This window comes from Manis pentadactyla, chromosome 11 (genome assembly GCF_030020395.1).
Source record: "Manis pentadactyla isolate mManPen7 chromosome 11, mManPen7.hap1, whole genome shotgun sequence".
In the NCBI taxonomy this organism is placed as follows: Eukaryota; Metazoa; Chordata; class Mammalia; order Pholidota; family Manidae; genus Manis; species Manis pentadactyla.
The window spans coordinates 104792867-104805423 of NC_080029.1; the positions used below are offsets into that span (position 1 = coordinate 104792867).

At 38.1% G+C, this 12557-nt stretch overlaps 1 protein-coding gene across 2 annotated transcripts in view; it reads right to left on the minus strand.

Annotated features, from left to right (window-relative positions):
• Positions 1-12557, minus strand: part of RFX7 (regulatory factor X7) — a 197104-nt gene that overhangs the window by 110082 nt on the left and 74465 nt on the right. For both annotated transcript variants that reach the window (XM_057488833.1, XM_057488834.1), the window contains exon 3: positions 782-815. In XM_057488833.1, coding sequence (XP_057344816.1) covers positions 782-815 — 34 coding nt within the window. The remainder of the gene's footprint in view (positions 1-781; positions 816-12557) is intronic.

Sequence of the window (12557 nt, forward strand, 5' to 3'; positions counted from 1 at the left end):
AAACCTGAATAAGAAGTTCTGATGTCAAGAAGAGAAAAGAACTAACTACAGTAACACTTTGGGGACCCTAAGAGTGCGGAGTCACTGATTGTTCTTGAGCCTGGGGAATATTCCATCACAGAGATTTCACTGAAGCAAGTCAATACTATTCAGCAGCCCCAGTAGCTACATGCTTCCCCCACATGTTTAAGAGAAGACCTAAGGAACTACAAATACAACCTAAATTTAAACTAGTACTTTAATTCTTTAAGGTAATAAAACCAAACACTGAAAAATATAGCAACAAAACTAACCCATGAAGTATTTGAAAAAGCTTTCATCTAAACGAATTCTTAGAGTTCTCTAAGTTCAACATAAATTTCAATGATTAATGTGGCTTTAATTCCTAAATCTAGCAACCCAAATATGAAAAATGTGCTATCACAACAAAACTAACTCATCAAAATTCTTACATTTTTTTCCTTAAAAATATTCTTATACAGTTATTAGAACAGGAAAGTAGATAACCACTCTGTGATCCACTAAGTGATCTTTAGTAAAAGACAGTAGGTTTCAAAAACATGCAATTACCTCAGATTGTGATTTCATTATTGATAAGATATAGGAAAAGTATCTAGATACCTTATAGCCAGTTTAGCCCTAAGGGCTGTAATTAAATGTCAAATTTTATTTGCTAAAATTGGGTCATATTTAAAATAAATATTTATTCAAGAATAACATTTTATGTACTGCAAAAAAAGTCTTATTACAAAAGAACTTTAAGATTAGTTACTGTACTTACCAAAATGCAGTCCACTCTAGATTGTACAGTTTTGCTAAAAGAAAACAAAAGTAAGGTTAGTAAGAATGATAAATTTATTAAATATTTGAAATAGTCTCAAACAATGTGGTAATTAGTCTTCCCTACAATGAAAAAAAGTAAAACTTCTTAAGATTAGGCATCCTACCCTAAACTCTATTTTTCATAAAAGACAACAAAGATCTTTCCATTGACTGTACTAAACTCAATTCCAAAGCATTATCAGATATTTTCTGAATTCACACTACAACCTACTGTTGTTACACTATATCCCTATAATAGATATTTTGAACAAGCAGATGTATTATTATACCTAGAAGTAGGACACAGAGTTACAATGAATTACACTTTTTACTTTTATGTCTGCCACTCTGGGCAATGATTTATCATTTAAAAGCCATAATGGTATAATATTAAGACTCCTTATGAAGTAGATTCTGCCCCTATCTTCAACTCATCTCACTCATGTATACACACACACACACACACACACACACCACACCCAAGTAAAGGAATTCCTATACATAAAAGTAGTAATAAGGTATGGTAATAAATTGGAGTGGGAGAATATATTCAGAAATAAATACAAATAAAGTTACTGTAAGGTTGGAGGCACTGGAGGGAGGGGTGAGCACGTCGGACACAGATGATGTGCCAAAGTCCCCGGCTGCTGCCCCCTCCCAACCTGAAAAATGTGCCTTAGGCTGGCCAATCCTCGTGCCGCTATAAATCTAAGCTCTGCCTCCCCCTACCTTCTTTAAAAACTCACTACCTGCCCTGTTGAGCGTGACTTCCCCGGCCTGTGACTAGCCAGACTGGGGAACATCGCCCAGGAATTGCGCTCAAATAAACTGCCTGGCCCTTTGTTGCCTCTCATCACCTGCTTATTTTGGCTAGAATTTATCTTACATTTGGTGCCGAAACCTGGGAAAGAGCGTGAGCGCGGGGCCCTGACTGGCCATCAGCGGCCCTGCCCACTCCTTCCTTGACCTGGGACCTCAGCCTGCTCTCCGCTGCGTGGACTATTTTCTGGTGAGTCCCTCAGTTTCCCCCGGTCTGTCTCCCTTCCTAACTCCGTTTCACCTGGTCCATCCAAAATCGTACCTATGTCCAGGTTTGGGCATCTGGCCCATCCGCTGTGGACATCCGGGATACCCGCCCCTGGCCCTGCGGTATGAGAGACATCCCTCACCCAGGCTCCCAGGCCATCTCCCCTGACTTGGTGTGCTTGGGACGCTGGGCGCTCCTCTCAGCGGGATTAGTTGGGAAGTAGTGTAGACATGGGGAACCAGCCCTCGAAAGCAGAGGCACAGACCCCGCTGCGGTATCTCATTTCTAATTTGGCTACTCTATATTGGTCCCCAGAAGTTCGCAAATGGAAGCTAGTCTTCTTTTGCTCTGAGGCCAGGCCTTAGTATCCCTTGGACAACCAATCTCGCTGGCCCCCTGAGGGAACTTTCAATTTTGGCTTCCTCACCGACTTGACTAATTATTGCCACCGGAGCAGAGAGTGGGGTGAAATACCATATGTGCAGGCTTTTTGCACTTTGCGATCCCACCCAGACCTTCACGTTAAGTGTTCAACGACTCAGGTTCTCCTGGCCCAATATCCAGTTAAGGATTGTCAGCCTCTTACTCTGCCTGGTCCTTCTTCCTTTTCAGATCTGCCGGAAAACCTTAGTCTCCCACCTCTCTCAGCTCACTACCCCCACCCCTCTCTGTCACCATCTTTAAGTTCTTTGTCCTCCCCCATGCTGCTGCCATCTTAGTCCTGCATTCTCAACCATGCCGTTGTCCTGCTCTCCTCTTCCGGTGGCTGCACCAGCCCCTCCCCCTCTCCTTCCACCTTCACCGCCCTCTTCCCCCACCAGAACATGCCCCTCCCGCCCTCCATTTCTGGAAGTGACGGAGAAGCTAAAAAGAAAGAAAGCAATTAAATATCAGTAACTCAAATCTTTATATCAGTTTGTCTGTCTTTGTATATGTTTTTATATGAAAAGTGTTGCTAACTGTAGTCGTTATGTCTCAATTTGTATGTTTGTGTGTCTAAGTGTGTAAATGAAAAATATTTTCCTACCTCTGGATGGTATTAATAAAAATTGATTTAAAAACAAGCGCTTGTGAAAATTGGGCATTCTAAAACTTCCAGAAAATCTAATAAAAAATATTAAGCATTAATGCTAATTTAAGTTTAACTGAAACGGACATGTCCTTATAGTTATCAGCTGCCAAAGTTTACTTAAAGTCATTCAAGTTGATGTTATCTGTTAAACATTTCAAGAAGATGCTTAAAGAAAAGCTTGACTTTGTCTAATGTTTGGTAAAAGTTTTGTAAGTAATCTAGCATAGTTGCTAAAAATAAGTAAACAAGTGTAGCAAATAAACATCTTAATAATAATACTGTATTAATGTATAACAGTGTATATATATGCAAACAGCCTGAGAATTTTCGTGGTAACCAAAATTCTTAAAGTTTGCCAAGTTATATAGACATATTTTGTGCCTAATGAGAAATTGTGCTGTAAAGCACATTTCCAAAAATGATAATATACGTTCATAGATGTATCACTCTGAAGAATGCTAGTGTAACAGTTTACAGTGGCCTATTTTTCAGTGTTCACTGAAGGTTAAAGTAATGGTTTTAAATTCTAATGAGAACTACTTAATATAATAAGGAAAATATTTCTGTATGCTAAAGATGTGTTTTAATAAGAGAAAGTATAAAGAATGGAAATTCATTTTTTTGAGAGTAAAAGAAGGTAATTGTTCTAAAGTACAGCTATTTATTTAAAGGGGGAGAACACCGAATATAAAGAGAAAGTTGTAGAAAGCTTGTGGAAAAATTGATATAGTCATGCTATGTGAAATTAAAGCAAGTGAGTCTTGATATCAAGTACACAGCAAAATTAGATTTTGTTTTCAGTTAAAAAGACAAAGTTTTCTTAAACTGTTAGTCTGCTCTTAATGTTGGAAGATTGCAAAAGGCTTTCTAATTGTTTTATCAAAATAGTTTCTCATGCTTAAAATCTCAATGAATTGTCTGAGTATTTAAGAAAATGAGATTCTAATATCAAAAGACTATGTTAAACTTTACTAATAACTGTGTAACCTTCTGTATTTGCCTTTAAAATCTTTTATTGTCATTCTGGTTAAATAGATAAGAATTTCTTCATAGCAACCTATAATCCTATTTAAGCAAATGCCAAAGAAACTTTCTTTTGACAACTTTCCAAAATCAAATTCAAAAAAGTGCTTTTAACCCAGAAAATGAACTAAGATACGATATGAAGAAGGACTTCCAACATCAGCACTCTCTGGAAGACTCATACCAGAAGATGATCATCAAAAAACCTCAACAAAGATCCAGGCGCTGCTACAGCTGTAGATGCACTCATCCCACCAGTTCCTGGACTTGCCATGGGAATGAAGGAGATATCTAAACTGGCCTGTGCATACAGTAAAACAACAAATTTGACTGGATCTATACTGTTGGAACTCAACCAAGAATTAGGAGAAGTGCAAGTTGTAGCGCTCCAAAATCTTACAACTACAGACTATTTACTGTTAGAACATATGGGATGTGAACAGTTCCCAGGAATGGGTTGTTTTAATTTGTCTGATTTCTCTCAGTCTGTTCAAGTACAGTTGGACAATATCCATCATAACATAGATAAATTTTCACAAATGCCTAGGGTGCCTAACTGGTTTTCTTGGTTTCACTGGAGATGGCTGGTAATTACAGGTATGCTTTGGTTATGTAACTATACTCCTATTATGTTAATGTGTGTGCGTAATTTAATTAGTAGTTTAAAACCTATACATGCTGAAGTTACTCTACAAGAAGATATGTCAAAGAAATAATCAATCTTCCCATGTCTTCTTCCATCTGCTACCTCTATAGCTTTTCTTCTTCCTTCCTAATTACAACCCTTTAGTAGAATTCGTGCCTCATATCGAATTTACCGAGTATCATAATTCCTCCAAGTGGTAAAGATACCTCAAGACAAATGCTGGGCATAGAAGCCACAGGGTATATAAATCTGCAAAGAAGTAAAAAGCTAATCTTTTCAAACAATATGGCTTCTCTCTCACTTACCAACTTTACATTTCCCTGTATGGCCCCAGAAGATGACTGGTTAGCCAGAGACAGGTAAGATTCCTCAAGGGAGGAACAACCTAAGACAGGCACAGTCGCAGGGGGGCCATCAGGTGATAAATTGGGGATCAACAGAGGTGAGGCTTAGAACCTCACCCCGCCTGTTTTGAGAGAAATCCTCTGCATCCGTGGATGTTTTATTGCCCTTGTCTAGCTTGGATTAACACATAGTCTACAGGCACACACCTGATCATCTACATATGCTCTCTTACAACACTAAACTATGTTTTCTACCTTTATCTTGCATCTACCTACCACTTCAGCATTTTATTAAAAATAATAATAATAATAATAATAATAATAATAATAAAGGGAGAAATGTGGGATCCACATATAAATCAAGTATAAAAATCAAACGAATATTCATATTTGACCTGATTGTTTACAGTTCATAATGCGTGATCAAAACCAAAAGTTTCTGTGATGACTGCCCTTGTACTGTTCACCATGTAAGAAACTTATTCACTATGTAAGAATTTGTTCACCATGTAGGAACTTGTTCGTTATGCTTCAGAAGATTGGAGACTGATGAGAATTAGGCTTGGGGTGGATTAATGATTGTGCATTGAGTCCCCTATACAGAATTTTATTGTTGTTAACAACCATTTGATCAACAAATATGAGACATGCCCTCTCAAAAAAAAAAGTGCTTTTACCTTCAGTTAACTCTGATATTTTCCAGAAAGCCCCTGGAACATGTCAGAAGAATTTTTTCTCCTCATCAGGAAAAATACTTGGCTAATTTGGCTTATTTATCTGATATATAATTACCTGCTTAATTACCTAGAAAGCACTGTCAAAGGGAATAATGCTGAACTTTCTTACTGAATGTTTTGTGTTACAGAAATATCCAAATTTCCTTATGACAACTGTCTTACAGTAAGCTCTCATCAGATCTTTAACCATTGTCATAAGTCTTTTGTTACCTATACTCACTGTTTTATTACTCCTAAACTAGTGAAGAACTAGATTTCACCAGAACAAGTATTAGTTACATAAGACATAAGTTAAAAAGGCAGAAGAGGGACTCCAAACTCCACTCCGTGACCTGGTAACCATAGCCTTTAAAGTCTTTAATACCCGTATTGAAGAACATGAGAGGAAGACTGTCCCAAACCCAAGCTTTCACGGTGGCCCTGCGGCCGGCAGGACAGGGGTCTCATTACACCAAAGACCGGTCCAGAGCTCGTGAGCCTCTGGGACCCTGCTTCCGGTGTGGCCAAGAAGACCACTGGGCAAAGAGATGCCCCAACCCGACCAGCAGGCCGACTAAACCCTGCCCAGTTTGCAGTAAGAGAAGTCATGGGAAAGTAGAGTGCCCAGTTGGGGAAGGTCATCCTCCTGCAACAGAGTCTCGTGGGATGCAGGCTCCCTTGAGGGACTGCCCTCCAGACCTGCTGAGTCTACTCGAAGACTGAAGATGCCTAAACTTGAACACCCTATCACCCTTGCCGAGCTCAGGGCCACGCTGTAGATAGCGGGTAAGTCCATCTCCTTTTTAGTAGACACAGAAGCTGCCTACTCTGTTTTACCTTCCTTTCACGGGCGTTTACATCCTTCCCAGGTCTCAGTTGTGAGTGTCACAAGAACCCTCTCTAAGACTCTAGAGACAGGTCCGGTAGCCTACATGTTGGAGAGCCATCTTCTTACCCACTCATTTCTAGTCATCCCGTCCTGTCCCTTCCCTTTATTAGGGGGAGATCTCCTCTCCAAGCTTAGTGCCTCTATCTCCCTGCCTCTTAGTCATCCCCAACTGAGCTCACTCATCATCTTAGCCAATATAAGTTGTAGCCCTGAGCCCTCCACAGATCTTCCTGTACCGTCAACCAGCGTTAACCCAATAGTCTGAGACAACTCTACTCCTGTAGTGTCGAGCCATCATGCTGCAGTCCTCATCCGCCTTAAAGACCCATCCTCCTCTCCTTGTAGATCCCAATTTCCTATTTCCCAAGCCCATCGCAAAGGCATCCTACCTATCATTAACCATCTTCTTCCCCAAAGGCTTCTGGTACCAACTAATTCTCCCTGTAACACTCCAATCCTTCCAGTCAAGAAGCCATCGGGGGCCTACCAGCTTGTTCAAGACCTGCAGATAATCAATGAAGCTGTAGTCCCTCTTCATCCAGTCGTCCCTAACCCTTAGACTCGCTTATCTCAAGTTCCCCCGAACATCTCTCCTACCTACCTTACTTCTCACTCCTAAGAGAGATACCACCTTGTCCCACCCAATGCTCGTCTTTCCATTCTTTCATCCAGGCTGCCTGCTATGAACAAGCCTCAGTCTGTCTCTCACTGTCCGGACTACAGTACTAGACGGGGCAAAGCCTGAGTGATCATGCTAGATATATCTGTCCTGAGAGATGAAAACAACATATCTGCTAGAACCTCCGGCCACCGATAGAAAGGTTGGACAGTAAAAGTGAACAAGACCATGTAGGTACATCAGTACTGGCCCCTTCCCTCCAAGCCTCCTCTGGCCTCCCACCAGCCTCAACCCTACCCGCACTGCCCCTTCTCAGCCAGAAGTAGCCAGATAGAGTCAGCGCCCATTATAACCAAAAGGCTAGAATGTAAGGTTGGAGGCACTGGAGGGAGGGGTGAGCACGTCGGACACTGATGACGTGCCAAAGTCCCTGGCTGCTGCCCCCTCCCAACCTGGAAAATGTGCCTTAGGCTAGCCAATCCTTGCACCACTGTAAATCTAAGCTCTGCCTCCCCCTACCTTCTTTAAAAACTCACTACCTGCCCTGTTGAGCGTGACTTCCCCGGCCTGTGACTAGCCAGACCAGGGAACATTCCCCGGGAATTGCGCTCAAATAAACTGCCTGGCCCTTTGTTGCCTCTCATTGCCTACTTATTTCGGCTAGAATTTATCTTACAATTACTATATATCAATTAAACTGAGTCACTGAATATAAGTGAACTATTAATACATAACACAAATGAAACCAGTAAAAAATAATTTAACTATTTTGGATTTTGTTTTAACACATTAAAGTGCAAATGCATTGCAATTATGGAAAGCTTCACAAACTTTAAGATGTTACAAACCAAATCACCTTCCACAAAATGTTCTAGACTCAAATAAATGTAAAAAAAAAAGTGGTCATTTGCCTTTGTATATAGCTATATAGTTAATATATAAAGCAAATAAAAACTAACATTTAAATCTCATTTCAATTAATACAACCAATAACTGCAAAACTGGATTAAGTTCAATTGCGAAGTTCAGAATGATTGAAAAGAACAGGAAAAGTAAATGAGGAACTGAAATCCCTTCTACCATGATCCCACAGAAGATTTTTTAGAGGTTTTTTAATTTTCTGGGATCATTTGTATGGCTTACCATTCAGCAGCTAGGTGTGCTATTTTTCTCTCTTAGTAACTCCCAAAGTTTCCCTGAGATACAGTAATCTACAGATTAAGAATTGCTGCTAAAAAGTAATATATCAATAATTCAATCATTTCTCACCACCTATGTCCAAACCACTATCATTTCTTAAGTGTTACAATAACCTTCTAACTGGTAACCCTGCTTCTTTCTTTATCCCCAACCACAACAAACCCTGTGGGCTATTCTCAAACAAAGCAGCCAGATTTTTTTTTTCCAACCTACATTAGTCCTCTGCCTTATAGTCTTTATCACAGCAAACAAAGCCCTGCAAGATCAAGGCCTCCCCTATCTTTCTAACATCATCTACTAGTCTTCTTACTCATTTAGCTTCTGCCACACTGGCCTCCAAGTTACTTCTCGAGACAGGAGCAGGGTCTTTTTATTAGCTTTTTGTGTCATCCTTTAAGACTCTTCTTCCATATAATTTATCCACTTCCTTCATAACTTTGCTAGGTATTATCTTTTACAAACAGTTCTTCCCTGACTTCCCCATATAAAATACTTTTCACCACTATTCCTCTTACCCTGCTTTACTTTTCATTATTGCACTTAACACCAATCATTTTACACTTTCCAATTAGTTTACCGGTTGTCTTCCTTGACTAGAATTTAAACTTCATGAGAGCAGGCTTTGTCTGTTTTGCTCACTGCTGTATTATCATCTGGCACATGTTAGGTGTTCAATAAAATCTGCTGAATGAATAAATGACAAAAACACATTCAGTCCCTCATATGAAGGAAGCTTTTTGGAAAGACTGGTAACCACTTATGAAAGAGCTTTGGAGAAATTGGTATGAAATCGAAAATGTTTTTTTTTTAACCGTAACCGTAGCTCTAAATGTATCCCTTCTACTAGAAACTGACTGCTCTGTGGGTCTAAAGAGGATGACTAAATCTTATCATAAACAACTTGTTAAACCTCTAAAAAGTGTATGTAAAAGACAGCCCTTTAAAAAATAATCTTATAAAGTAAAATGAAAGCACTTCTGAGGTAGATATGAAACATGGTCATCACTTAATCTAGACCTTTGATTACTTTTACTGCATATTAGTACAAACAACAGAAGGATATAAAGATGAGGTTCAAGTTCCCTTTTGTGCTGTCTGCTCACTACCTTCTCAAAGATAAGCATCATTAATCTGATGTGTAACTTTCTGAGTTATATTGCAATACTTGTATTAAATATTCATATGTCTATAAGCAACACATACTCACTCTTGTTTGGTCTGGCTTTTAAGTTATTTATATAAATACCCATAATAACATTTACATATTCTGTAATTGCCTTTTCTCACCCAACATTGTTTTTGAGTGTTGATACTTAGATGAAGTTCATTCTTCTTAGCTGCTGGAAAGTATTCCATTTAATGAATATATCGTATTTATTCAGCTATTTCTCTACTGAAAGCCAATTATGTGCTTTCCAATTTCTCTACAATGCTGCAATAAAATTCTGTGCATGTCTACTGTTATACACATGTAAAAGCTCTGTTATAAATCTAGAAATTGATTTTCTCATGCTTATGGATGTATCTTTTCAAATTTTTTATATATTACCAAATTCCTCTTCCAAGCACTTGTATCCATTTATACTTCTGAGGCAGGGACCATAAGCTTAGACAGAATAGGGTGAGGGCCTCCAGAAAAAGCAAGGCAGGATATTTACAGTCAGAGCAATACATGCAAGGAAACCCCCTACCGAAACTCTGTGTTAAACATTAAGCTCTGGAGTCATTCTTCAGTGAGATCAGTTAATATTCCCCAGATAAAAAAGAGCAGCACATGTTTTTACTATGCTAATCATTTGTAATCGTTAAGATTCACTTTAGCATGCTAAAAGGCCCAGGCCTATGTGCTGTCTTTCCTCTAGATCTGATGAGGTGATTTTGCAAACTGGGTAACTAATTTAGCATGCAGACCCAGTAGTAAACAACATAGTAAAAGGCAGGAAGGATTCCACCTTAAAGATAAGATTGCATTTTAACACCCAGGAAGTTTAAGAAGTAAGATTCTTAACTTACTCTTTAGCAAACAATACCTCAGCCCACCTTAGGGGCTGGGCAGGTGGCCTTGTTTGATATGCTCCCAGACCAAGATGCTGGTATTTCAGGGAGAAATCATCAGAGCAGAAAGTTGCTTGTGTTAAGTTAATTCTAAATATTCAGGGATCACTTAACAAGTCCACATTCTAAGCCTTTATCCAGTTCCCAAAAATCCTCAACTGCCTATAAAACCCCTAGACTACACACCATTACGGGCTCTCTTGTCCCCTCCTGGTGCGAGCCAGGAGCTCTGTCCTCTCACTGTATCTCTCAATAAAAGCCTCTGCCTGGCTCTCCTACCTTGAGTGTTTGCAAAATTCATTCTTCGACTGCAAACAAGAACCCTGGCATCACTTCCATCTGCAGTATTGATAGTCCCTATTTCCTATTATCTTGTACAAAAAAATACACATACATGTATATGTCATGTATATACATTATATATATTTATTAAAAACCTGCCATCTTAATGGATGGGATATGCTTTTTTTTTTAATTTGCCCTTTTCCCAATCACTAGCAATGTTGTGTACCTTTTCACCTGCTTACCTGCTATGGTTCTCTCCATAAATTGCTAGTTTACATCATTTGCCCATTTTTAAGTGAAGCTATTTCTTATTAAACTGTAGTCTTTTTTATATACTCTGGGTACTATTCCTTTGTTACATATACCTAACTAAAGATCTCTTATGAAAGTTTAAAATTTTGAGTGAGCCACATTTATTAATTTTTCCCTTTATGACATGTCTTTTGTCTTAAGAAATCCTATCTAGCTAAGGTTTTAAAGACATTCTATATTTCATTCTAAAATTTTTTAAGTTAGTTTTTAAATTTTCATTCGAATTAGAATTTATTGTTGTATATGATACAGCATGAAATACATATATTTTTCGATCTGGCAAGCCAATTGGTCTCTGTTTTATTATGCCAAGTTTCCAAATATGATTGAATCTGTTTTTGGCTTTTTCCTTACTATTTTGTTTTTAAAATTATTAATCTAGTTGACTATCCCTGGGCCAGCACCACTCTTTAAATTTATTAGTGGTTTAAAAATTAGGTCTGGTTATTTGACTACATGACCTTTCTTGACCATTTTTAGGACAGTGCTGTTTAATTCTAGACCTTTAATTTTCCAGATAAGTTTTTCATTTTTTCTAATTTCAAAAGTCCTGTGAAGACTTATACTGAATTGTACTGATGTTACAGACTGAACTGAGGGAGCTGACTCCTAATTCGGATTTTTATCTGTCCTGAAAAATGCCTTATAATTTATCAGCATTTGTTAGAAAGACTTCTAGGTAGCTTACAAATGGTATTGTGAATTGTATCTCTTCCATTATGTTTTTCTAATTGACTTTTGCTAATGTGCATGCTGATATGCAGAAAACTACTAGTGTTCTATACTGACCTTATATCCAGCTGCCTACCTAAACACTTCATGTTCATGTAGATTCTTTTGCAGATAATGTCACTTACAACAATGAAAACATTTTCCTCCTTTCCAATTGTTTTTTGTAATCTATTTTTTATTCTGATAAAATACATATAAAATTGACCTTTTTAACCATTTTAAGTGCCCAGTTCAGTGGCATTAAGCACATTCACACTGTAATATAATCATCAACACCATTTATCTACAGAATTTTTTTCATCTTCTCCAACTGAAACTCTGTATCCATTAAGCAATAAACTCTAATTTTCCCATCTACTTGGACCCTAGTAACCATTCTATTTTGTCTCTATGAAGTTACTTGTAGTTATCTCACCTAAGCCGAATCACACAGTTTTGTCCTTTTGTAACTGGTATATTTCACTTACCATAATGTCTTCAAGGTTTATCCATGATGTAGTATGCATCAGAATTTCCCCTTTTAAAGGATGAATATTTCATTGTATGTATGTACCACATATGGTTTATCCATCATACACTGAAAGACACCTGGGTTAATTCTACATTTTGGCTATTGTAAATAATCTGCTATGAACATGGGTGTACATATATCTATTCAAATCTCTGCTTTCAATTCTTTTGGGTATAACCAAAAATGGAATGGTTGGATCATACAGTAATCCTATGTTGTATTTTTTCAAGCTTTTGAGATAACATTTAACATTTAAATGTAAGGTGTATTATGTAATAATTTGGTATGTGTATATATTGCAAAA